Genomic DNA, 25,661 nt, shown 5'->3' with positions numbered 1-25,661 from the left:
GACTTACAGGGAGGGTGTGAAGACCATTCAGGGAAGCTGGCCAAAGGCCCGGTGCCACTGGCAGGGCAGGGCTCCCGGGGGAGCCCACGGCCCCCCGCCCGATGCGGCGGCACGGAGAGCAGGGCTTGCTCTCCTGGAGACCCTGGGCACGTGTCGCGGCTTTTCCCTGTTGCCCAGAAGGAATGACGTCTCCTGCCCAGCCGGATTCATTGACGAATCAGTTTCTCATTCACCAGACCACGTAAGTCACCAAGGCTGTATGTCTCTTCCCAAACGTTGGTCATTTCCTTGTGCCCTTGAGGACACTCCACGTGTGCTGGACACGACGGCTGGGCCACACGCACCTGTCTCTGGAGATGCTCTACAGGGTCCCCGTGGTGCCTGAGGACCAAGTGGTTCCATGGTCTCCTGGGGCTGGGGTCCCAGGGCTCCCTGAACCCCAGACACAGCAGCCTCCATTCGTGGACCGGATGACCGTGCCTCTCTCCAGGGTAAGTCCCTCCAGTTCCTTGTTACTAGGGGAGCCTGAGCCCCAGAGCCCCAGACCCGGGTGAGGACTCCTTAGCTGCAGCCCAGTGCCAAGAAGGGGAAGATGCTGGCCGGGCTTTACCCGGGATGATCCTGGGGAGGCGAAGCCCAGGTGGGCCTCGAGGGCTGGCAAGTAGCCAGAGACGGCCGATGGCCAGACGCAGTGACCAGGCCAGGAGTTCCCCACACGCTGGCTGGGGGCCCGTGAGCGCCTCTGGGACACACTGGGTGATCGTGCGCTGTGGGTAGGACCCAAGAAGCTGTCGGGGGAGGGACAGGCTCAGACATGTGTGCTGTGTACGGATGGACTACACGTGTCTGCTGAAACACACGGCATGCGTGTCTGCAAGGCCGCAGGAGACTCAGCCCAAGGCCACTCTTGGCAAGTTTCCTTTCAGCTGTCCTGAGCCTTCGCGCAGACAACCAGCCATGCTCTCCTTGGGTCTGGCCTCTCCCGCTCATCCCCGTGTGATGAGCATTGGCCTGTCTTGCTGGATGGAGTCCTACTGGGTGGGGTGACAGACTTCCAGCCTCCTGTCCCAGGTCGGGGACTCTCGGAATGGTCCAGGAGTGAGAAGGTGGGACCTTACCGGTGCGAGAGACAATGGAGGCGAGACAGGAGAGGCTGCTCCTTTCGTGGGGAATCTCTGAGCTGGTGGGCGAGCGTGTCTGTCCCAAGAGACCGACGAGCCCAACCTTGCTACTGACACCGCCTCCCAGCAGTGACATAAAGTGACTCGTGGGTCCGTGGCACAGTCAGTGTCTTCTCACCCTTGTTCGGTCGCACAGAATAGAGCTAAACTGGTGCGTCGACATCGGTCCCCAGAGACGATATCTTCCCTTCAGGAATTCGTTCTCCGGCCCGGAGCTCCTCTTACTACAGCTGAGTAGGATTTGACGTAGATGTTGTAGGTTTTTAAAATCCATGTTCAGCTTTATTGAGATGTAGCTGACCATAGTTAAGATGTACAGTTGGTAATTTCTTTTTTTTTTTAAAGATTTTATTTATTCATCAGAGAGAGAGAGAGAGCGCGAGAGCGAGCACAGGCAGACAGAGAGGCAGGCAGAGGCAGAGGGAGACGCAGGCCTCCTGCCGAGCAAGGAGCCCGATGTGGGACTCGATCCCAGGACGCTGGGATCACGACCTGAGCCGAAGGCAGCTGCTTCACCAACTGAGTCCCCCGGGCGTCCCCAGTTGGTAATTTCTGACCATGTGCCCACAAAATCCTTCCTGCAAGCAAACCGTCACAAACCTGCCCGCCACCCCCCCATACGTCCGTCTGCCCCACCCTTGCTCCTCTGGCCAGGCGTCCCCGATGCTTCTGCTGCTAGAGACGAGTTTGCATGTTCTGGAAGATTTTAGACGTACGCGTTTGTTTGGTTGTGTGGCTGTTTGTGATTCTGTGATGTGCAGATTCCTGAAACCACAACCACGCTCAGGACACGAAACCGCCCCATCCCACGAAGGACTTGGGCATGCTGCCCCTTTGTGACCCCCGGCACGTCCCAGTGTCTGCGGCATCGCTGGGACTTGCTGTTTCAGGAACACTGTGTACGGGGAATACAACCATCTTTGAGGTCGGACCGTCTAGCCAGCGCAAGGCCCTTGAGATACATGCCGACCACGTGCGTCAGAGTCAGGTCCTTTTTATCTCGAAGTGATGTTCCCCTCTCCGGGCGGCGGCGGTCCGTGTAGTCACTGCAGGACGCCTGGGACGTTTCTGAGATTTTGCTGCACGAATAAAGCTGCTCGGTGTGCGGTGTCCGGTGAGACTTCCGTTTCTCCAGGGTAAGTGCCCAGGAGCGCAGTCGCTGGGTCACCCTGTGGGCACACATCTCACTTTTTAGGACACTTGAAGGAAGCGGTGTGGTTGACTAAGCCGTGGAGGGGGAGGCGTGGAGGGGGAGGCGTGGAGGGGGAGGCGCAGGTAGAACCTGGACAAAGAGTGGAAGCAGAATTCTATAATTTTCAGTTGAAAAATCACTTTTGAAAAAAGAGGCAGACCTACGTAAACATGGTAAGTTAATTTTCAATATTGATGTCCAAACAACTCTGTCGGAAAAACAGCTTTGTCCCCAAGGTGTTGGACCCTCTGGGTATCTCGGTGGGGAGGCTGGTCTCACGCGACACACGCGCTCAATTAGCTGAACAGGGATCACCGTCCACATAAATTCCCAAACTATCAAACTCCTGCGAGGAAACAGGCATCGTCTTGTGCTCGGGTGGACAACAATTTCTTAGAACACAAAAAGCAGGAAACAACATGCAAATGGCTCCATTTGCCTCGACTGAAGTTAAAAAGACAGAAAGAAGGACGGCCGAGCACATACACGTGCACCACGGTGCAATCCAACCATTCCACGGGGAGACCTTTACCCAGAAGAAACAGAAAGGCAGTCAGCACCTGGGCGTGTGCAGGGAACCACAGCAGTGCCCGTGCCCACCGCCCCGCAAACCTGTACGGCGGAGTCAACTCTGCGACAAAAAGCAAACACGTGTAACTGCCCGGGTGAATCTCAAACATGAGTCCACACCGTACAGTCCCGATCACACAAACCTTGCAGCGTCCAGACTAATCTCTGGTGACCAGGGCAGATGACCGGCTTCTGGGGACGGCTGGGGATGGGTGATGGGAATGTTCGTTGCCTCATGAGGACGTTTTCCGGAGCCTGCGTACCTGTCCAAAACAACCGAATTACACACCCTAGGTTGGCGCAGCTTCTTGAACTTTAATACAATGAAGTTATGCCAAAGGAAAAAGTCGTTTAAACACCGTGGCTGGAGGTCCCAGGGTCACCTCCTCCGGCCATTCCTCGGCTCCCCGGTGCTCCATGCGGGAAGGCCGGCGTCCGTCCCGGAGCTGCTCAGCGCTAGGTGTCCTGTGGCTTCTGCCCACAGGTTCCTTCACGGCACCACTTTCCACCAGAACCTCCCTGCTGCCAGCTCAGGGTAGAGCCAGTTGTGTGGTCCTCCAGGCCCTTGGGCGCCTGGTGCTAGTCTGATGTTTCCACTTGATCTCCGCGCTCCCTGGCTGACCCCAGGTGCAGCCAGTGTGACCGTGGGGGCCACTGACCTGCCCCCTGCGGCTGCAGGGTACCTGTCTGAACCCAACCTTCCTTCACACCACTTGGACTCAGCCTTCCAGGAGGCCCTAGTGTGGGTTCCCCCCTCTGCACAGCACCCCTACCTCCGGTGACCACCTCAGGCCCCAAGGTCCCGGCAGAGTCACGCATGAACGAACTGAGCTAACTGACTGGTCCTGTCGTGGAACTCTCCAGAACCAGCTGGGAGGGGCTGTCACAGGAAGAGGACCCACATCCTGGCGCGGGACCTGACCTCCACGGCCCTCCAGAGGGAGGATGAGACACGTCCTGGGGGATCGTCTTTGAAGCGAGCCAGCTTCCAGCTCTTCCTTCCTTGCCAGGCCGAGGAACCAGGCCCTCTCCCCTCTGCCAGAGCCCTTCGAGGCTGACCTACAAGGGACCGTACAACCCTCCTGCCAGCCACACCCGAGGTCCCGGCCCTGCGGCCCCTCATCCCATCGGGCCTGCTCCTCCCTCCCGAGCCCCAGGGACCATCAGCCACTTGGCCAGAAACAGGAAAATGGCCCTGAAAGTCTCCCTCGGCCCGGGGCCCACTTGGCCAGAGTGTGCGTTTAAGCAGCAGCCCTTTGGCTGGAGTCCGCCTGCTGGGAAACAGGGCCCCAGCCGGCCCAGAAGGAGCAGTGCCCGGGCCTGGCCAGCCTCCCGGGCGCGCCGCCTCCCTGATCCCACCAGCCCTTGCTTTTGTTGGATTTCAGATCGTCCCCTAAGTGCCTCTCGGAAGTTAGGCTCCTCCTCTTCTGTGAGGAAGTCCCGGCGGCGGAGAGGGTCCCCCCACAGCCCTCTCCCCTGCCGAGAGCCGCTGGCTTCCAGCTTTCCTGTTCCCGTGGCAACCACTGTTTGGGGGTAAACGGTACGTGCCCTCCGGGGTTCCTGGTCAGCTGCCGCGGCCTGGAGTGCTGGCTCATCCGGCCTCCTCTCTCTCGGCCGGCAGAGCCTGGCAGAGCGCCGGGCACTGAGCGGGGGCCGCTCCGCTGCCGAGCCGGGCCGTAACCCGCGGCGCCTCCCTGCCCAGTGCTGGGCCGCGTGTCCGGGAAGAGCTCCCGCTCCCCAAGCCACACTCACAGCCAGTGTGCATGTGACACCCAAATGCTGTTAACTCGGGGCCGTCCTGTGGGCCGGCTGCCCAGGAAAGGCAGGGTCCCTGAGTTCATGGCTGCTGCCGGCTGGACTCTAAAAGCCTTTTCCAAAAGCTCCAAGTCAGGAAAGGCAGACACACACTTAGGAGCCGAGAAATGGAAGTCACCGGGGGACCGGCCTGCGTGGGCGCCCCTGGTTCCTAGGTGGGGACTTGGCAGGGTGCGTGCACGGACCCTGAGCCCGGACTCCCGGGCCCCTGCTCACGCCCGCGCAGCGGCTGCAGGGCAAGAACAGGCCCACGCCACGGCCACAGTGGTGGGTTCCCTTGTGGTGGGACAGGTGTGTGCCTGAGGCCTGGCTGCTGCCGGAGGCCCAGACTCACTGACCACGGACTCACGCAGAGGCCTCCCCTCGGTCGGGAGTGGGGGACTGCCCACGGCTGCTCTGAGCCATCGCACGGATGTAGGTGTGGGAGCCTCTGTCGTCTAATCAATCCGAAGGGCAGAGCCGGTGAGCTCGCCGGGCCCCCACCGTCCTCTCCGGGAGGCCCTCACGGACTCGTGGAGGCCCCACCCTCCCGCTCTGTCTACAAGCGGCACCTCCGTCTCCCTCCGTCTCTTCCCACCTGCCCCTGAAACGAGGCCCCCGGGATCACCATCCAGGGCAATCTTCCACCTGAAGTTCCTACCCGAACCCCCAGGCCCTCCAAGCCCTTTTACCAGGGAAGGGACATGTCCACAGGTCCCTGGACTAGACGTAGGTGTCTTGGGGGAGAAGTGAGCCCATGGCCGGCGACACTGGGCTCACGGTCCTCCATGTCCCCAGCTTGGACGACATCTGCCGGGAATCAAAAAGCCTCCTGCCTTACATCTGGGCCCAAACATCCCCGCTGCCCAGCACCCCTCCCCGGCTGACCCTGCACGCTCGGAAACTTGGCTTCCCTTATAGCCAGGGAGCCTTCCTGAACCTGCCTGGGGTGCCGGTGCCATGATGGGGTCACCTTTTAGAACAGGGGGCGTCGGGGTTCACCACCCAGAACGGGGGTGGGGGCAGGCCCAAGGGACTCCTGGGCCTGAAGCCTTGAGTGGGCCTTGGTTGCATTTCACCTGTGATGTGCGCACAAACACACGTCCTAGCCCCGGAGAGGGGGAGTGGCCAGGCCCTGATCTCATGGCCCGGGGCCCCAGGCTCCCTTTCTGTGCCATGTGTCTCAGGCGGGTACCAGGCTCTCGATGGCCTGTCATTTGCAAAACAGAGCTGACGGCAACACCTGTTTCTGAGGCTTGACACAGGACCAGGTTGGTCACAGACTGAACCCCGTAGGTGTCAAAGGTGGTTCACTGTGAAAGGGTTGGGCTGCAGCCCTGCAGGGCCTGGCGCTGGGCAGAGGGGCCTGGGGGCAGGGCACGCAGACCCCGTGAGCGAGCAGACAACGGGGTCATGGCTCTGACACTGCGGGGACCAGGCTCCAGCAGGGGCTCTTGCCCCGGTCCCCAGGGCCGCCTGCACGCTGAGTGGGATCCGCAGCCCTGGAGACACGGCGGCTTCCACGAGTCACCCCTCCCGGGCCCGGCTATGACGGACGAGGACTCAAGAGTGCGGGGGACGGGTGGGGGCTGCGGCGAGCCTGAGTAGAGCCTGGAGAGGGGGGAAGCAAGAGGGGCCGACCGGTCGGTCGGAGGATCGCTGCGCCCCGGAAACAGAGTGCGGAGCCAGCGGCACCCCCGCCCCCCAGACAAGCGACCCTGAAGCAGAAGCCCCTCCTGTTTTCAGCCTCCCCCACCCCGACCGAACATGCTGGCCGGGACTATGCCAGTCGAGCATTTCTTTAAGAAGGTTTTCTGGGGCCCTGGACGGACGGACGGCCTCTGCGAGAGGAGAGAGTCCATGCATCCTGGTCTGGAAATGTGTCAGGGCCTGACCTCCGTCGCCCCCGTCAGCTGGAAAGGGCAGCTTGCACCTCACAGAGGGGGACCTTGAGAGCACATGCGGCCCGGCACCGTCTGCAGTGAAGGGCCTGGCCGCGTTCCTTCCGACCGTCTCCCAGCCGCAGGCTTGGTGCGGCGGCGGCCTGAGCCTGCTGGCCTGCGGAGAGGGGTTTGCCCTCCACCCCCACCAACGTTCCTCTCAGGATGTCTTCTCCTGCTGTCTCCGTCTCCTCTTGGGGCTTTGACGTGTGACTGGGACCCAGGTCCTTGGAGAACTGGCGGCTCACCTCTGGCTGGTGCAGGGAGACGGCACGACGGGCTTGGAACGTCCTTGGGGACGAAAGCCAGGAAATGCTCCCGAAAGTAATTAATTAGAAAAGTCAGAGCTTGTTGAAGGACACAGGGCACAGCCTGAAGGTGCTGCGGGAGGGACCCTGAGAGCAGCCAGCCGTGCGGTGACGGATCCGGACTCTAGCCCGCGGGGTCAAACCCACGTGCTTGCGATCGTGCCGAGGGGACCAGTGAAGACATCAGTGGACACCTCTTCGTTCAGAAGGGCGTCGGTCAGCCAATAGTTGTGGGCGTGGGAGACAGCGAGCCAGCAAAGCCACAGAAGCCATGACCACTGGGGGACACCAATCCCTGGGGGACAGTGTGTGGAGACTCGGGGCTTGTGCCCCAAGAGGACCGTGGACTTCAGCGTGAGACTTGACAGCCAGTCACCCGGACCCGAGGCCGACCCCCTGGGGCCTCTCTCCCTGGCTCTCCAGCGGTCCAGTCATGACAACAGCATGACCCCACAGGTGCTAGGACACATGCTGAATGGGTGCCACAGCAGGGGGCAGGGGAGGCCACACGCATGTGGGTCAAGGCCCACACAGCCCTCTGGAGCCATGTGATCTGGGCGGCTCCTCAGGTTTACACAAGGTCCGGGAGCCCTCACGTGCACGGTGCGGCCGGGCCCTTCTCTGGGGCCGGGGGGGGTGGCCTGAGCACGGTGGGTGCTACGCAGCACAGCACCCCAGGCGACACACAGCACCGTCCCCCAGAGAGCCCCTCCTTCTAAGGGACAGGTCAGGTGGTCAGCAGGATTCAGGAGTCTTCTGGGTGGGCAGTCAGCTGGGTGAGATGCTAAATGAGCACTTTGGCCAGGCCAGTCTGTGTCTGGGGCTGTCCTGCTGCGCTCTCCGGGAAGAGGTGGGAGCCAGAGCACGATTGCTACAGAAGTTCCCAGGCCCAGTGGCCGCTCTGGAACAAAGACAGCTGGAAAGGGAAGCCTGTGCTGAGAGAGCGTCCAGCAGCTGGGCCAGGCAGGGCACAGAGTGACGACGGCACCACGGCTGCGGCCGCTGCACCCTTCCCAATCCTGTCCAGCAGGGGACCCGCTGTCGTGGTCCTGCACTGCAGGCCAGGCCAGGGCAGAAGCGGGATGGCGGGTAGGCAGGGGCCTCCGAGGCCGGACACAGAAGCGGTCGGGCTGTGCTCGCCCATGCGTCCCTCCTCTGTGTGCTGCGGCAGGTTCTCTGGAGGAGCACCAGAGCACGGCCCAGAGGCTGGGTCATCCGAACAGGTGAGGAGGCCACTGGGCATGACGGTCCGACGCAGTGCTCAGAGGAAGGTACAGGGAAGACCAGGCCCGTCCCCCACTCTGCAGCCCTGAGCAAACAGGAGGCAAGAGGGCTTCCGGGCTGGAGCCGGTGACCTGGGGGCACCACCCAGGGCTCAAACACGGGGTCCTGCATGGGCACGTCGGCGGGGGGGCAGCCCCTGGGGCCCTGAGAAGCCCAAATCCCCAGCCAGCTGGGGCGGACGCGGCTGCCGCCGGTGGCCGTCTGCGGAAGTAGGAGCGAGGGTGGCAGGAGATTTTTCCCTGCTCGTGCGGCCACCACGGCTTGGGCCAGTGACTCCCTGGGAGCTCAGAGTCTAACAGGCCTGTTCATTCATCAAGGTGATGGGACCCAGGACCTTGAGAGCTTGCCCAGATTCGAGACGTAGCTGCCTGGGGGGCTGAGAGGGTCCGGCAGAGCATGTGTGCAGGGGGACCAGGGGCCAGGACAGGGAGAGACGTGGCGAACAGGCCAGGCATCCCCAGCAGGCGCCCCGGCCACTTGCTGGCTGTGGCCCTGGGCATCCCTGGTTGAGTCTCAAACTTCCAATGCGTGGGCCCGCCCGGTTCTCCGGCTGGCAGGGGCAGATCCCTGGACACGCCGTCACGTGTGTGAGCAGGCGGCGGAGGGGTAGCGGGGTACGAGAAACCCAGAGCAAGGCCACTTTGGGCACCATCCGCCATGCTCAGCTTGGGGAGAGTCCCGAGCTCTTCCTCCCCCAGTGGGAGGCCCCTCTCCTCCCCAAGCTTGTGCAGGACCCAAGGGTTGCAGGTATGACTTGTGCCTTCCTCCCCCGTCATTCTGGACTGTCAGCCCAGACTGCTCGTCCTGCCTTTTCCAGGATCACACGTCACGCCGCGGCATGCCGGCACCCCAGAGCACCAGAGCAGCCATGGGGCAAGGCTCAGGCTGGCTTCAGACGTCCCGCCGTGGAACCTGGAGCATTTCTCATCACTCCTGGGAGCCGGTGTGAGGTTCTCAAGAACCCGTCCAAGTTCACATCCGTTGCTGGAGCGCCACACGGTGACTTAGAGGGACCCCTGCCCGACGGATGGTCCAGACATCACATGGCTGAAAACGCTCCCTGCTTCTCCAGAGAATGGGCAGCGCCTGCAGGGGCAGCGGGCACCTGCTGCAGGGGAGGGGCCCCAGGACAGCGAGGGTGAGGGCAGGGGCGAGGAAGAACCGAGAAGGTACTGTTGGGGGCGTCACAAGTCGTCGGATACCGAGGCATGAATGCGATGCCGGCACGAGACGCGCACGCGGCGAACCGGACTGCTGCCAAACCGACCACTGCCGAACCGGACCGCTGCCGAGGGACTCAGCGGAGCCAGGCACGCTGAGGGCTTTGTCCAGACCCAGGCATGGAGCTCGAGGACCCGCGCAGGTTCCCGAGGGAGAGGAGCGTCATCTGCTGTTCCCAAGGACCCTTTCTACCGTGCTCGGACTCCTGGCTCCTAGCCAGCTGAGTGTGACCCCTGGCCTCTGACCTCTGGGGAGCCAAACACCAATGGCCAGTGACTGGGTTCATTGTACCCACACAACGGAGATAAAAACATTTGGACAGTGAGTTTCACCGAATCTGCTTTGTGTGAGTAAAGACACTGGGGCCCCCATGGCAGCCGGGGGGGCCGGACGGGGGGTGCTTGGGGGACGGAGCACCCTGACCCCAGGCGTTAGGGCCAGAGTGGGATTGTTGGGCCGCCGGTGGGTGTCAGAGAGTCGGCGAGGGCTGCTGACTCTCTCTGTCCCAGCTCCCCCCAACCCTGGGCAGGGGTGTGTGGGAAGGAGAGGTCTCCGCAAAGGGAAGTTGTGCTCTGTCCTGACCTCTGACTGGCGGAGCCCAGTCCCTTGTGCAGAGGACAGATGTGAGCAAAGCTGGGCCTGAGTCTCCCCCCAACTCCTGCTCCAGCAGAGGGCTTGGGCTGGGTGAGGGGACGGCCCCTCAGGCTTCTGGGTCCTGGGGAGGTCGTCGCAGTCACAGGCTGGCTAGTGACCCTGGTGACCCTGCTCACCCCACAGCCGCCTGCCTTGATCTGCTTTCCCCACAGAGAACACCGACTGTGTCTCTGGGCTTCGCCTCAGCCCCCTACCCCCAGCCCTCACTGCCCACTAACGGACCCGTAGCCAGGGTGGGGGGTAAGGCCCTCACTGGGTAGGGGGGCGAGCGGCCCCTGACCCCACCTTGTGTCTCCAAGCTGGGTGTCAGTTTGCAGTTGGCCATTTTGTTTGGTTGCTGAAACAGACCTGTGTGTATCAGAGGGGTCAGGGAAATCACATTTCCCTGTTGTTTGTTTAGAAAACCCTGCCAGAGGGGCTCCTGGGGGGCTCAGTCAGTGCGGCGTCTGCCTTCGGCTTGGGTTGTGGTCCCCGGGTCCTGGGATTGAGCCCCGTATCGGGCTTCCTGCTCAGCATGGAGCCTGCTTCTCCCTCTGCCTCCGCCGCAGCCTCTGTCACGCTTGCTCTCATAAATAGGTAAAATTGAAAGAAAGGAAGGAAGAGAGAAAGAGAAGGAAAGAGAGAGAAAGAAAAGAAAACCGTGCCAGAGCCTGGAGCCCAGACTGTAATGGAGGCATCAGGGCCGAGAGACGGAGACCCTTAGCCCAGGGTCGAGCTTGCGGCTGCAGAGAACCAGGCGGGCTGGGGTGTCTGAGCCTCTCTCTCGAGCCTGTTTGCAGGGATTGGCATCCCCACTCCGCATCGGGAAGGGAGCAGCCGCAGGACAGCGTGTGGATGTCCCTATCCCCGTCCTCCGAAGCCCAAAGGGAGGGACAGCCCCAAATCATCAGGAGCCGGTCATGCCCTGACCGCCTGCAGGCTTAGAGGCTGGGCCCAGGAAGTTCTGGAAGGGCCCCTCCAAGGGCCTAGTGTGGGGTTGGCTCGAGCAGCCCCCGTCCCAGATATCCGTGGGGGAGGGGGAAGGGGTGTTCTCCTGGCTGGAATTCTGCTCTCAGCCTGCCCAGACTCTTGGGGCAGTGATTGGGAAACATGCTTTTCAAGGTCATGGTTTGGGATGTGACTCAAGGCAGGAATGCACACGCCTCCCTCCCTGCCAAGACTCTGCCCCCAGTGGGCCAGTGGGGACCCAGGGGTGGCTCCGGGGCTTCGGAGCCACTTGCTGAAGACAGGAAACTGTCTCCTGGTGGCCGGCAGTGAGGTTGTCTGGAAGCAAGTGACACAGTGAGCGGAACCCAGGAGTGTGTTCAGAGCGAGAGGGGCAGGAAGCAGCCAGCAAACGGCGCGAAGAGCTCCCCCGTGGACGAATCTGGAAGCGGGGTGCGTGCCTGTCGGGGAGGGACAAGGCCAGCTCCCCAGGGATCCCCCAGCTGTGGGGGCAGAGGATGCAGTGGGGGTGCTGTGGTGTCTGAAGGACCCCGTGAGAGCATTGTGAGAAGCCTGCCTGGGCCAGGTCTCCGCTGAGATGGGACCCTGGGACCCTGGGACCCTGGCTGTGGGGGCAGAATGAGGTCATGTGCACCTTAGTTCTACCATCTGTAGAGTGGGACCGCCACCCCTCCTGGTCTCCGGGCTCTGTCAGAACGGAATCCTTCTAACCTGCAGCCAGAGGGCCCACTCACTCCCCAGCTCCCCGCAGAGGCGGTGCTGGTCAGAACCAGTAGCGGCTTTCCCACAGACTGCTGCGCTGTGGCCAGGGCCTGGGCCGGTTAAGCCCAGCGTGACCCAGAAGGAGTCGCCGGACCGAACCTCCTGCTTGTGCACATTGGACTCCCCGGAAGCCCTGTCCCCCGAAAACAAGCAGAGGGAGACCTTGGGGAAGTCTAGCTGGCCTTGATGAGGGCTCCCGCCCCCAGCCCGCACAGGATTCTGTCTCTCCTGAGCCCCAGGACTGCCCTCCCCCTTGCCCTTGTCCGGGGCGCCTGGGGTGGATTCTCAGGCAGGCTGTGTTTGGGGGCACTGGACAGGGCTACAGGAAGAGCGCCTTTCCCTCTGCCCAGGCTTGGGCTGCCCCCAGACAACCCTCACGGCTCGTGCACTGGTGGTCTTCGATCCCGGGCACGCTTCTCACCTCCCCAGGCCTCAGCAGCCCCCAGATGCCCGTGCAGTGGCCAGGCCGTCCCGACTCAGCTCCTGCCTTCCAGGCAGGCCCTCCACACCCCACGTCACTGGACACCAGGGCACCCGGTGACTGCAGATGGAGTTTTGCCCTCTGTTTTGTGGAGGTCTTTGTGGGAAGGATCTATTTGAGGTAAGTTTCCACATGAACCAAGAATTTCCAGCCCTGGGAAGCACCCGAGATGGTCGAAGTGGAAGTGCCAAGGAGGTCTGTCTGCCGGTCTGTCCTACAGAGCTCGTGGGGTCATGGGTCATGGGGTCAGAGGGCAAGGAGCGCCAGCACCTGGGAACCTGACCTCTGGGCAGCGGGTGTAAGTCCCCAGCCCTAAAAACAGGAGGAGCGGAGATGCACAGTGCGCACAGGGTCTGGGTCAAGGCCTCGTCTTGCCCACAGCTGGAGGCCAACAAAGCACTGGCATTCCAGCCCCCCTTAGGAATGACCAGACTTTAAATTCTCGGGTACTAACGGAGCGACTCGCCATCGCCACCTCTTGGACAGTGGTGGTGACCTCCCCGCTGAGGAACCGGGTGACGCGCCGCAGCAGGCCCGCCACCAGGAGGCGCACTGGACAGGCGTCTCTGCGCGCTCGGGCCGCACCTGCCGGGGTCCAGGGCTGGCTGCGGGAGGCGCACGTTCCACGCGAGGGTCCTGGAGGCCCGGAGAAGGGCCAGAAGCCAACTGCCCAGCAGCAATAGCATATTTAGGTCAGGGCTTGGGCACGGTGATCTCTGAGGGCAGCAGCCGGTGACCGGCGTCGCCGAGGGTCCCTCACGTACACACTCTCAGCTACACAGCGGGGCTGGGAGCAGAACCTGTAGGTTGTGGTGGAATTAAGGACTTCAGATTTGCAAAAACGCTCTGGACAGCTTCCTGTGCCTGGCGCAGAGCCAACACCTGCTGCCTGCTGTCGCCGCCGCTGTCCCGGGACTCTCGGGGGGCCCGGAACGTTATCCCCACGGTGCCCTGTGCCCTGGGGTGCAGCTGCTGGAGGTCGCTTCTCAAGGTGATGGAGTTCGTGTCTATGGAGCTCCGTGTTCCGCGGATGCCCGCTCTCTGTGCCCCACTGGAATGGACACTCCGAGAGGAGCGGTGTTGGTCTCGGTCACCGGCGTGGCCCACGGTAGGTGTTCAGCACCACTCACGGGTGACATTGGTGAAAACGCATGGGACAGTGAAAACTCGTAAAGAAACGGTTGCGGCGCGATGCTGCGCTTGTAAAAAAGCTGTATATATCCCTCCCACTCCACGCTCCACGTTCATCATATATACTTATTACATATTACATAGAAGTATACGAAGACTCTAGCACGGAGAATAGGAAAGAGGAGAAATTAAATGGGTTTTGAGAGCTCCCGTATTACCCCCAAGGAAGACGCATGTGGGATTTGGCGGTGGGGGTGGGGGGTAACATTACTGGAGAGAAAAGGCTGGAGGCATTGCCGGGGGTGCGGGTATTGGCGGCACAGGAGCAGCGCCCAGAACTGGTGTCGCTCCCTGAGCTGTGTGTGCGCGGGACGCTGCCTGTCCTGTCCTGTCCCTGCCTCAGGAGGGCTCTGGTGGCCTCTCTCACTTACTGGTGTCTGTGGGCCCCCTGAAGGGCCAAGGGGGAAACCAGGCCTGGGACCGGGGATGACGGGGCCACCACCTGCGACCATGGGCCAAGCCCGTGTGTGACAGAAAATGCCACCAGTGAGCTTCCTCAGGGCCCTTGACAGGTGGAGGTGGGGGAACCCGAGGGCGGGGGTGCCTCTGAGCAGGGGGAGGCCAGCAGAGGTCGGAAGGCACCGGGGCGCCAGGGCGGCCAGCAGCTCAGGCTGAACACTGTGGCTCCCGCTTGCCGTCCAGCCTGCTGTGTTTCCGGCTGCCAGCGAGCGGGCCCTACTGCTCCATGTGAACCTACCTCCTCTAGGCGGCCGCTGGGTGTCCAAGTTGCCTCCCCAGCCCCCACCCCCAGGGCTGGTGCACTTTCCAGGCGGGACAGACGGGCCTACCCACAGGCAGTGCCTGCTCCATGGAAGCCTCAGCAGAGCGAGGTCCAGCCAGGCAGGGCTGGCAACCCTTGACATGCCCAGGATGGGGCCTTGGTGCTTTCCCCGCGTGTGCGCTCCCGCAAGAGCCCCTGGCTTCTGGGGCCCCCCTGCCCGCAGCTCAGGGACTTGGCATGGAGGAGAAGGCTGGACAAAGCCCCCACACCTGCAAGCCCAACGCCTCCAGTTACACCCCAGGCCCGCCCTGGCCCGGGTGTCCGGCAGATGCACCTAGACGATCGCTGGCCCAGCCGACCGGAAGACACCCCCAGACCTCTAAGGTTCAGAGGCCCAGTGAAAAGTCAGACATGATCTGATTTGGGAGTTTATACCCTAACCCGGTGAAAGGTTCAAGCAAGCTAGCCCCGCTGTGCACACTGTGGCCTCCCCGCTTTCCAGCCCTGAGAAGCCGGCAGCCACATGCCTTGACAAGGGCTGGACGGTGAGAGGAATGGACGCCAAAGGGCCACCCAGGCCATCACCCTCCTGTCCTGTGGCTGAGCCTGGGCACAGAGGAATCTGCAAAGCCACTGTGGTCAGTGCTGCCCTGGGGAGGGGGCCCTGGGACCCGAGCATGGAGGTCTGCTCCTCCTGTCCCGGCCACGGGGCAGACCAACTGTGTCTCCAGAAGCTTCCTGGGGGCCTCCGTAGTAGGTGGTGTCTGGTAGGAGCTGGGCGGGGACGGGGGCTGCCTGTCTGGGGGCTGGGACAGGGTCTGAGCAGTGATCCGGCCTCCGTGCATGGCACCTCTGAGTCCACGGAGTGCTCGGAGTGCTTGGCAAGTGACCCGCTCTGGGATCTGGTCCTGTGACAGCTTGGCCCCTGCCTGCCCAGGGATGCTGGTTCACGCAGTGGATCTCAGCAGTTTGCAGCTGCCTCTGAGCCTCGCTGCTCTCAGACCAACAGCGCTGCCCTGGGGGGATGGCGGGCGTTTGAGGGCTTCACCTGTGGGACTCCTCTGAGCTCTGAGCCCAGATACTCTTCACCCTGAGATGCCGCTTCTCATGGGCCCTCGTTTCCCTGAGCACTTGTGTGTGCTGTATGTGCGTGCGCGTGTGAGGGTGTGACTGCCTACGTGTGTGCGTGTGTGTGTGCGTACGTGTGCGTGTGCGTGTGCACATGCTCGTGGGGGTGACAGTGCGTGCGTGTGCTGCGTTCTCCATCTTCGGTTGGATGCTGGTTGGCCTGTGGCAGTTGGCGGAGCCTCAACTGTCTGAACAAGACACTGCGAAGCCCTGTCATGCCTCCCTTTGCGTGGCCCTCTGCTCCCGCCCCGTCGTCCTGTGAGCACCATCTCCCAGAGCCTCGATGTGTGACACGGTGTCCCCGGGGGCCCCTGACCCTCACAGCTCCTGCACACGGCTGTAGGGCTGGCACTCTCCTGGTCAGGTTTGCCTCCCAGGGCCTCAGGGAACACGCTTGGCCTCCCTCAGGGCTCTTCTCCCTGGGGCTGGGACTCCCCTGAGGTGCACTGGGGGCCAAGTTCATGGGCCATCGCTGAGAATAGAGCCCTCTCCAGGACGCCAGGGGGAGCTGACTTTGTTTCTTGGTGTTCATATGATCTGAAGGGCAGGGCTAGGTGGTCACGGCCGCCATCGCCGTCCTGCACACGTGACCTGGGAGGCTCCACCTTCTATCCCGGAGCTCCCCCCCACCCAGTTACACTTCAGGGAACGAGGTACATGGAAGAGATGGGGACCCCGCAGCGGGAACCAGAGAGAGAGAACAACTTCCGTTCACACTTTATTGTGTAAGATGGCCTCGTCGCTTAGCCAGCGGACCAGTGGGTCATACCTGGGTGGTCCTCGGTGCCCTGAAATGGTGTCAGTGTCATTTCTCAGGGATGCTTGTCTCAAGCCCCAGTCCCTCCCCACCAGCTCACTGCAGGACTGAGGCGGCCAGCAGGTCAGGAGAGCAGCTTTCCGTCCCCTCCAGATGCCCCCGGGCCTCCAGCCCTGTCCCGACGCCGACTACCTTGTCCACGGCAGCTACACGCTCTCCTTCGTCTTCCTTCGGGTGGAGTAGGGGATGCAGCACACCCAGCTGGTCCTGGTCCTACAGCCGGGAGAGACAGGCACGCCCACCCGAGCTCAGGGCCCAGTGCCGCAGGCAGCACCCTCCACCCCAGCAGCCCATGCCCTCATCAAGCCCGGGGGCCCAGGGCTTGCCAGTCAGAGGGTGACGGGGCCCTGCACACACGAGCGGACTCCGGTGCAGAGCTGGGCTTGCCCTCCCCACAGCGCCCGAGCTTCCTCCCGCCCACCCCGTGCTGTTGTCCTCCGCGCTGAGAGGCCGAACCAGAAGGGGCTGTTGATCATAAGCTAGCTGTTGACCCAGGCTCGCTGAACAAACGCTCCTCTTGGCCCCAAAGCCAAGCCCGCGCCAGCCGGCCCCGCACCCAGCCCTGCCCATTTCCTGAACACCGCGGCCTGTGCCGTTCCCCGGTGGGTGGTCTCTGGGGCCTCCACTTCCTACCAAAGCTGCCTCTGGGACAAGTCAGCCGTACCTCTTCCTTTGCAGGGACCCCACAGCTCAATGTCAAAGCATCCACTGGTCACAAGCAGCAGCTAGCCCATGGGTGCCCAGCCCTGCTCTGAATGGGCCCAGGGGAGAGCCTGCATGGAGAAGCCTCGGCTTGGAGGAAAACGGAGATGGCCGGTGGGCAGGGCCGTGGGACAGACGGGTGACCCCGAAACCACCAGCAGGTGTGAGGGCGGGCCTGTCTGGAGGGCCCTGCGGAGTCCCCCTTCCCACTGGCTGAGCGGCCTCCAGCAGCCTGGGCTTGGATCTGCGTGCTGGCCCTGGCCGGCTGGTTTGCTGGGGGCAGCAGAGTCGTCGGGCCGGCCCTTGGGGCAGAACACAAAGCCGCCCAGCCGTGTCCACTGGAGCCCACGAGCCAGCGCCGACCTCGCTGTTGCTGGGAGGGCCCTGGGTGACTTACACGTTTTTGTGTTTCCTTATTTAAAAGGACCATGTGTCGGTTTTACAAAGGAATTTACTTTGTATCTAAATATCTCTATTAGAGCTATTTTTCTTTTAAGAAGTGTTGGAGCAGGTAAGCCGCGGTGCTAACACAGTGTTCATCCCGGGGCTGGATGAACCGTCGCTTTCTTCCTAGCGCTTCGCTATGCTTGAAAGAAAAACAGATCCGCGGCCCTTGGGTGACACAGCGGCTTGCTTCCAGTGCCCTTTATGGCCTCAGGACTTCGTGGGACTTGGCTGGCTCTAGCCAGTGCCTACCCTAGGAGGGTGTGAGTGATCAGATCAAACATGCCTCCCACCCCCGTGCAGGGGCCTGGCGCACTTCGCAGAGTCTCTGACCGGTGATGGGGCCTCCCTCCCTGCGAAACCCCAAACGGAGAAGCTGGCATCGTCCCCACGGACACACATCCCTCTCACCTTCTCTGCTTCCTGCCACCTCTCCCACCTCATAGTCTGGCCAATGCGTTGGCTGATGGGATGGGGAGAAAGGGTCTGGCTGTCGGGTGAAGGGGACCCAAGCTAAGGGTTGTCCCTGAATCCCACGGCTCGCCTCTCAGCCCCTCCAGGCTCATCAAAGCTTGGGTCTCTGCAGACCCAGAAGAGGAAGGCAGGCAAGCAGTGGGGTCCGGCGCATTCCACCTGAGGCCCACCAGACGCCGTGGTAGAGGAGAACCCCAGTCTCTGTGGATAACGCCACAGGCATGACTCACTCATCTTCTGACAAATCCCCCATGTCCATCTGGGCCCGCTTCTCTTCTCTCATGGCACCTGTGACCGCCTGTGGGAAGGGGCAGGAGCAGTTTGGAACAAGTAGAGAGAATCAGCCCATCAGCCACAGCCACCAAGGCCAGATCTGCTAGACCCACCCAAGGGCCAGACGGGGCCGCAGAGACTATGTTGGCACTGCGCCTCTTCCCATGAGTTGGGACAGTGTCAAGAGAAGACTTCCGAAAAGGGGGGGGCACCTGGGTGGCTCTGTCAGTCAAGTGTCTGACTCCTGATTTCCGCCTTGTGTTGGGCTCACGTGCTGAGAGCAGAGCCTGCTCAAGATTCTCTCCTTGCCCTCCACTTGCCCCACACTCTCTCTCATTCCATGTGTCCCTCTCTAAAGAAAGGAGGGACCCTGACCAAGGAACTCTGCCCTTGAAGTGGGCCACCGTGACCTCTGGACTGTACTCCCAACTCTGCCACTGGGGGACCCTCCTTGAGTCCTTAAAACCTGTGTTGCCCATGAGACAGCCTTGTGAGGAGTAACAGCCAGCACTCTCCACTGTACCACATGTTCTGAGGGCGAAGAGATAGGGGGTGCAATCTGGAAAAGGACAGTCCCCAAGAAGGAGCTTAAATTTAAATTTAAAACACTTCCAGAGATGGCTGCCCACTACAGCTGAGAAATGGAGGGCACCCTAGGACATTTGTGCTGGATGGTCCAGACAGACCACTGGTCAACACCTTCCTTTTACAGAAAATGATGCTGCTGTATGACGATGGTGATGATGATGATGGTGGTGGTGGTGGTGGTCGTGGTGGTGATAATAATGACAATGGTGTTGAGGTGATAGTGATGGCTAATGGTGATAACGGTGGTGATGGTGGTGAGGTGGTGATATGATGATGGTGATGATGGTGATGGTGGTGGTGACGGTGGTGACGGTGGTGACGGTGGTGAGGTGGTGATATGATGATGGTGATGGTGGTGATGGTGGTGGTGATGGTGGTGATGGTGGTGATGGTGATGGTGGTGATGATGGTGATGGTGATGGTGGTGACAGTGGTTATGGTGGTGTTGATGGTGATTCTGATGGTGGTGATGGTGTTGGTGGTGATAGTGATAATCACAGTGATGGTGGTGGCCGTGGTGGTGATGGTGGTGGTGATGGTGTTGATGGTGAAGGTGGTGGTCATGGTGCTGGTGATGGTAATGGTGGTGGTGGTGATGGTGATGATACTGGTGAAGGTGGTGATGGTGGTGATGGTGTTGGTGATGGTGGTGTTGGTGGTGATGGTGGTGGTGGTCGTGGTGATGGTGGTGGTCGTGGTGATGGTGGTGGTGGTGGTTGATGGTGGTGATCATACCCAGTACTGAGGCTTTCTGGGTACAGGCACCATTCTGAGTGCTTTACAGAACAACCTGGAATGTAGGTACTACTAAGATCCCCATTGTATGGATGAAATAACAGAGGCACTGAGAGACATGGTGACTTGTGGATCTCTTGGCAGAGCCAGATGTGGAGACTTGCTCTCCAACTCCCTAGCCTATGCCCTTTGTACCACCCCAGTAGGCTCCCAGAAGGGCTAGCCCTGGCCTGAGAGACTCTGACGAAGCCAGAACGCAGGCAGGGTGGAGGATAAGAAGGAGCCAAGGGTGGCTTTCAGATTCCCAGGCCAGATTCCCAGCATCCAGAGTCCTCCTGGCACTCTGGCCCGCCTCTGCCTGAGCCTGCAGTACATTCTTGTGGGACAGGCTCCCCGGACAGGCCGTGGGGGCCCTGAGCACCAGCATTCCTGGCAGTGGGTCTGGCTCTGTCGTCTGAGGGCTTTTACCTCCTCGGCACAGTCTCCCAGATCAATCTCCACAAACACAGATGGCGTCTGTGAATGGAAACCAAAGAGGTGTAGATGGGGTGAGCTGGAGAGGAGCGGAGGCTTCCTGGGAGGGGCTCCCAGCCCTGGGGCAGCCGGGTCTGCACCACCACTGGGACCACCCGACAGTGGCTGTGCTCAGTGGGGGCTCCTGAGGAGCTGGGTAGAGAGCTGCTGGCAGTGTGGACGGCAAGGAGTCCATGGCCAGCTCTGGCGAGAGGAAGAGAGTCCTTCCTCTTCTCCCTACTCACCCTGACAGGTCCCTGAGACCCCAGGGTCTCCCCGGGCTTCACCCTCTGAGAATCGGGGCTGCGGGTCATAAGCGGTTGCCCAGAGCTGGCCCACAGCAGCATGTTGCCCACCAGCCTCCTGGGACCCACTCTGCCCCGCACTGGTGCAGACTCACACTGAGGCATGAGCGGCTCAAGCAGTTCCAGGGGCTGCTGCCCGCCAGGGCTGGCTAGAACACCTACCTGGGGCGAACCCGTGGACCCCCAGCAGGGACTATTTGTTGTAGGTCCTGCTAAAACGGGTCCAGCTCCTTCTCCCTTCCCTCCCATGATCAGGAAGAAAACGAGAGCCTCCTTCCCTTGGAAAGTGCCCAGTGGGAAGTCCTACCACACCTCTGATGGGTCTCTGGCCAGTGCTCCAGGGCACGGGCCAGCGGCATTCCTCTGGGCTACCTCCTGTCAGGTCCCATGTGCCTTTGGCAACTGCACCGTTTGGGAAGCTGTGGCGAGGACGCCCAGTGTCAGCCGGAGCCCAGGGCTTGACCGAAAGGATCTCGGGTTGAGGCAGCACTGGCTCCAGCCTGCGGCATGGCCCTGCTGGGAGGACTCCGGGACCGTGTGTCCACAGCCTGCTTGTGGTCCTGCAGGGCTGTGCCTGCTGGGCTGCCCTATTACTAAAGTCAAGGCTCTTGCCTCTTTTCCACGATGGTCATCCACCTTGACGGACTCTGGTTCCTGTTCCTGGGGAGACACCGGCAGGTGAGCACCAGCAGGACCCCTGGGTGGCGGGCGCTTGTGCCTGGCCAGCCCTCCCGCCCTGGCCCCTCTCCTCCAGGCGGCTCCTCTTCACCTCTGGCTCTGTCCTTCCACCGTCTGGGTCCAACTTTCCCCGGGTGTCCTGGTGCTTTTCCTGCGTGTCTTCCTCTGGGTCTGCCTGACTGTGGGGGGAGCAGGGCAATGGATGCGGCTTCGGGCTGGCCCTTTCTCCCCTTGGGCATTGGGAAAGTTCTGGGATTTGTCCCCAGCAGAGCAGGGTGGGACAGGGTGTAGAGGCTCTTCCTCCTGCCTGGCAGTGGGAGGGTGGGGGGCTGGACGAGGCAGAGGTGTTCAGGCCCAGGCATCGAGGACGGGGTAGTGCTCCTCGAGGATGGTTCTGTGGCAGTGACAGGGGTGCAGGGAGCCCGTCGGCCTACTGAGCTGCACACCCAGACCTTCCCGGAGACACGAGACCTCCGGCCCAGCAGCCTGGAGATTTGAGTGCAAACGTTTGCCACAGCAGGAGCCTCCCTGGAACTCGGGGCCATGGCTGGCTCCAGGGACTGCCCAGGGAAGCAGGAGCTGGGGGCAGGGCAGGGGTGGCTAGCATCCCTGAGAAACCCTCCCGTCTGAGCCCTCGGGGTCATCTCAGGGCACCCCTTCCTTCCAGGGTTCCTTCGGGATCCTGGATGTCGACCTCGGGGCTGGCCCTGCTCCCCACCCCACTGTCTCCTGTGCCATCCTCCTGTCTCTGAAAATCACCTCTGCTGGACAAAGGCCTCTTACCCGCCGGCATCTTCAGTGTCGGTCCGTGGGTCCTTTCCCTGGTCTTCGGACTCTGGGGAGGAAGGAGAAGCATTTGTCGTCAGCACTCCTGGACCCACGGCCTGGCCCTATGAGGACGGGCCGGCCCTCCCACAGGTGCCGAGTCGGAGAGGACGGTCCAGGTCCCACTTCGGTGTGGCCACATTTGGGCCCAGGACGGCAGAGGTGGCTGCTTCACCGTAGCTGCTCCCCTCCGGACCGCCAGCTCGTCCCCGTCCCCCACCCCAGCACACTTGGGGCCCAAGACGCAAACGCCGTGCAGCCTGGTGAGAAGTAACAAAACCTCCAATCCTGCTCCTGACAGGAGGGTAGGGAGGCGCCCCTGAGCGCCCCAGTTCTAGGAAAGGCTCTCCACCCAGACTGGCACTCGCACGTCTCAGGCTGGGGGCACCTGCGGGCCGGGGAGGGGAAGCCGGGCTCCAGGGGCGGCCTGCACAGCTGTCCTGCTTCTCTGCAAGTCAAGGGGCCTGGGTGGCCCTTGAGCTTCCCACGCCATCCCTGCCCTGGGCCTGCTCTTGCGGGAGGCGCTGCCCCAGGTCAGGCAGTCGGCCTTGGTGGGAGACGCGTCCCAGCCAGGCCTCCCGGGAGCTCAGGGCACGTGGCCTCGGCCGTGTCTGCGGATGCTCTCTCTGCCTCATCTGAGTCCCCTGCGGGTGAGAACAAGGGGTCCTCCATCCTGCTCTTGTCGGCCGCACCCACACAGGCTCAGGGATGCCGAGGCAGGTGCTGGCCACCCCGAGACAAGGCTCTAAAGGCCACGGGCAGGGTCTGAGGGGGCAGCATGCAGTGTCGGGGGTGGGGGCAGCCCTCGGGCCTTCAGATGGTAATTCCGGAACTTGGTGGCTCTGAGACATCCCAGGGAGAAAAGGCAACACCCAGTCTCCAGCTCAGAGAACAGGACCTGAGTGATTCAGAAGCAGTTTTCTAGCAGGAATTTTAAAATTGATTTCTTTTGGAAAATCTTCAGCAGGCTCCTACCCGTGGGCATGCGTGTGCACGCATGTGTGTACGTGCATGCTTTGAAGACCCGGGGCTGATCTCTAAACCTGCTTCTTTCTGTGATTTGTCTGTGTCTGGCAAGAAGGAAGAATCCGCAAAAAGAGACATGATCTTCTCTCTCCCAAGTAGACGCCCCGTGCATCCTCTGATGTAAAGGCAGGGCAGTAGTACGAAGCGTCTGCGGGTCTCACCCCTTTCCTTTCTCCAAGAAAGTGTCTGTGTATCAAGACTCTGAGCACATGGGGGCAGCAAGGGGACCCTGTACAGGTCAGGGTGGGGAGCTGGGCTCAGTGTGTGACGACCCACAGTTCCAGCACGCAGACCCCAGGTTCCCGCTGTTCCCTCTGACGCTGGGCTCATCCTGAGGTCCGCTTGGACCGTCAGCTACAGATGCGCTCCGGCTGCCCCTTGTCCCGCCCATCGGGTTCACCAGCCCAGCTCCCGTGTCCTCACTGCCCGTTCCCAGCAGATGTGCACCGGCAGGGCCCCCTCTTCTGGACCTGCTTCACCACGTGGACAGTGGGGCTGGCAGGTGACCCTGCTGCTCCCCGCCGGCGGGCTCTGGGGAGGCAGCAACGCTCTGCTGCGTCCGTCGGGCTGCCAGGGCCAGTGCGGCAGGCGGGGCGCCACCGAGATGTGTCTGCCACTCACCCGGTTTGGGGAGATTCTACGGTGCTGCTGGGAGGATCCGGCAGTGGGACGGGCACTGTCCTCCCTCGTGGCCGGCCTCGTGGCGGCACTACCAGACCCCCTCCCACCTCACTGTGCGATATTGCCTGCGTGGACTTAGGTGGGTTCTTCTTCGGGAAAAGTTGCTTCTCTTTCGTGAGCCTGTGGAAGGCGCGCCCTGCTCCAAGGCTTCGGGGGACGGAGGTGGCCCTGTGCCCAGCCGGCCAGCACCTCCTCGTCTCCCCACCCCCCCCAAGAGATGTTTACCCAGAGAGAGCAAGTCTTCATCCCTCGGGCCGGAACAACAAACTGTATTTCCCACTGACCACGTCTCATTTCCACGGCTTCCCGACACCCTCGTCAAGGGCCCCTTGCTGGGTGACCTTCCCGGGAGAACCAGGACCGTGGAGGGCCTGGCAAATGACCAAACCAGTCACCAGCAACCCTCAGTCACCTCGGGGTCCAGCCCCTCCGGGAGGAGGACCTTGAGATGCCTGCTGTTGGGGAGCCTGGGAGGGCGAAACTCAAGGTTCACACAAGGACGGAGTGTCCCACCCCTGCCCCGGGGGCAGCGCGTTTAGGAAGAGCCTGGGGTGCAGCCCAGCCCTGTGTAGGTTCGTTGGCCCGTACCCCACGCCCACGCCCCCCAGGGGCTCACGGGTGGCCCTCCCTGCATGTCTCCCGAGTGGACTGCCTGGAGACATTCTACGTGGCCACGGCCTTCGGGAGGCACAGCTGGCCTCGCCCCACTCCCGACCGCAGCCCTGCTTCTTGTGGCCCGCTCCGAGGGGCCCCAGTTTGGCCACCGGCAGACCCTGGGTCTAGCACGCTCTGCCAGGCCTTTCAGATTCTCGGGGGGGGCCGTGGGGCCGGGCAGGAGGGAGGGACACTGCCTGGGACCTACCCGCTTCCTTGGACAGCTTCTTGATGCAGCTGGGAGGGTCCCCCTTCTGGTGCAGGCCGCCCATGCTCCTGCTCCTCTGGAGCTCGGCCATCTCGCTGGCTGCCTTGAGGTGTCCAGGGGCCACCCCTGAGGCAGGGACCCCAGGGCCTGGCCGGTGCCTCCTGTGTGCGGCCGCGTCCTTCTCCATCCTTCTCGCCTCTCTTAGGTTTTCGGAAAGAAGAGGGACACGGGCTCCCCAGCACACGTCAGATGGAGAGCATGGCTTCCAACCTCCGCCTGAGGCGCCGCCCAGTGTGGCCAGGGGGCCCCCGTTGCCAAGTGGCCCCTGTGACATCACCGCACTGTCAGAGGTCGGAAGTCAGCCCAGCGCAGCCCTTCCCGTGCGTGCGCCCTTCCGAGGCCTGCGGCAGCCCTCCACAGCGTGGACGTGCCGCACAGCCGGGGCCGGGTCTCCCTCAGGCCTGCGGATGATCTCCGGGCGAGATTCCGTCTCTTCCTCTTAGGACAATGTCCCCATGCACCAAACGCAGGCAAAGGGACCCAGGGTCGGATGCGGCCGGGCTGGCACCCCAGGCCTTCATCCGTGGCCAGGAGTCCGAGGGGAGGAGCTCCAGGTGCCCTCAGGAGTGGCCGTGTGGGCAGGGGCTGCCCTGATGCAGCCGGTGCTAGTTTGCGGCGTGACTAGGACACGGCTCCACGTGGGCTCCCACGGTCGGGAGGCGGAAAGGCCCGGAGTGGGTGCCGCCAGGCTGGGCTCTCCGCAGCCACCCCGCCAGCGTGAGCCTCGATCCCGCGCCCTGCCGCGTCGTCTCTCCGCGCAGCCCTGCCCTAACCTGCTCTGTGTCTCCTCCAAGTCGCGTGACACGCCGCAGTGCAGCAGCTTCGGGAGGACATCGCAGCGTCTGCTTTCTCTCCCCGGCGAGTGCAGAGCTGCCCTCTGCCCTCAGGCCACGTGCTCCCGACCCCTCGGCCCCAGGTGGCCCCGTGACTGAGACGCCCCCCCGGAGGCCCCCACCCCGCCCCGCTGAGTCTCTATCTGTGGCTCTGGTTCTAGCTCTTGTTTACTCATTGGGCTCACCGTCGCTGTTTCGTGCCGTCTCCGTGGACTCACGTGGTCTTTTGTCTTTACTCGTCTGATACCGTTCACTGGGCAGCAGGGCCCTGGGTCCGCTCACATCACAAGTGGCACGACCTCGTCCTCCTGACACGGAGTCGTGGTCCGTTGCGTGTGCACCCACAGCCCGCATCATCTTCCTGCGTCCATCCTCGCCGGACACTCGGCTGCTTCTGCATCGTGGCCACTGCAGAGAAGGCGGCTGGCAGCCCGGGGCCCGTTGCACCCATGTTTTTGTCCTCCGAGCTCATA

The 25,661-nt window shown here is 62.3% G+C and overlaps 1 protein-coding gene and 2 long non-coding RNA genes across 5 annotated transcripts; 1 reads left to right on the top strand and 2 right to left on the bottom strand.

Moving 5' to 3' along the window:
* Positions 1–1,549: 1,549 nt before the first annotated feature.
* On the bottom strand, positions 1,550–4,394 carry LOC131813945 (uncharacterized). Its single transcript, XR_009347050.1, has 3 exons — positions 3,303–4,394; positions 3,087–3,206; positions 1,550–2,899 (listed from the first exon to the last, which is right to left on the bottom strand). It is a non-coding gene; the product is annotated as an uncharacterized LOC131813945 (long non-coding RNA).
* On the top strand, positions 4,330–9,815 carry LOC131813944 (uncharacterized). The gene is made up of 2 exons (XR_009347049.1): positions 4,330–4,483; positions 9,087–9,815. It is a non-coding gene; the product is annotated as an uncharacterized LOC131813944 (long non-coding RNA).
* Positions 9,816–16,077: 6,262 nt separating this feature from the next.
* C13H13orf46 (chromosome 13 C13orf46 homolog) lies at positions 16,078–24,705 on the bottom strand. 3 transcript variants are annotated; one of them, XM_059144532.1, is made up of 8 exons: positions 24,296–24,705; positions 21,685–21,736; positions 20,993–21,080; positions 20,836–20,877; positions 19,874–19,921; positions 18,040–18,107; positions 16,322–16,402; positions 16,078–16,160 (listed from the first exon to the last, which is right to left on the bottom strand). In XM_059144532.1, exons 1-7 carry the CDS (start codon positions 24,627–24,629, stop codon positions 16,336–16,338), a joined length of 699 nt encoding a protein of 232 aa, XP_059000515.1. In that variant the 5' UTR covers positions 24,630–24,705; the 3' UTR covers positions 16,078–16,160; positions 16,322–16,335. The 3 variants fall into 3 exon arrangements, with proteins under 3 accessions (XP_059000515.1, XP_059000516.1, XP_059000517.1); XM_059144533.1 differs by lacking the exon at positions 20,836–20,877; XM_059144534.1 differs by lacking the exons at positions 19,874–19,921; positions 20,836–20,877.
* Between the last annotated feature and the right edge of the window lie 956 nt (positions 24,706–25,661).

This window comes from Mustela lutreola, chromosome 13 (assembly GCF_030435805.1).
Source record: "Mustela lutreola isolate mMusLut2 chromosome 13, mMusLut2.pri, whole genome shotgun sequence".
Lineage (NCBI taxonomy): Eukaryota > Metazoa > Chordata > Mammalia > Carnivora > Mustelidae > Mustela > Mustela lutreola.
This window is presented reverse-complemented; position numbering and strand designations above follow the sequence as displayed.

Coding starts and splice junctions, on each gene's coding strand:
- C13H13orf46 (XM_059144532.1), bottom strand. CDS start 24,629: ATGTCACAGGGGCCACTTGGCAACGGGGGCCCCCTGGCCACACTGGGC. Junction 21,081..21,684: donor GACACTGAAGATGCCGGCGG/GTAAGAGGCCTT, acceptor CTCCCCCCACAG/TCAGGCAGACCCAGAGGAAG. Junction 20,878..20,992: donor GTGGAAGGACAGAGCCAGAG/GTGAAGAGGAGC, acceptor CCCCAGGAACAG/GAACCAGAGTCCGTCAAGGT.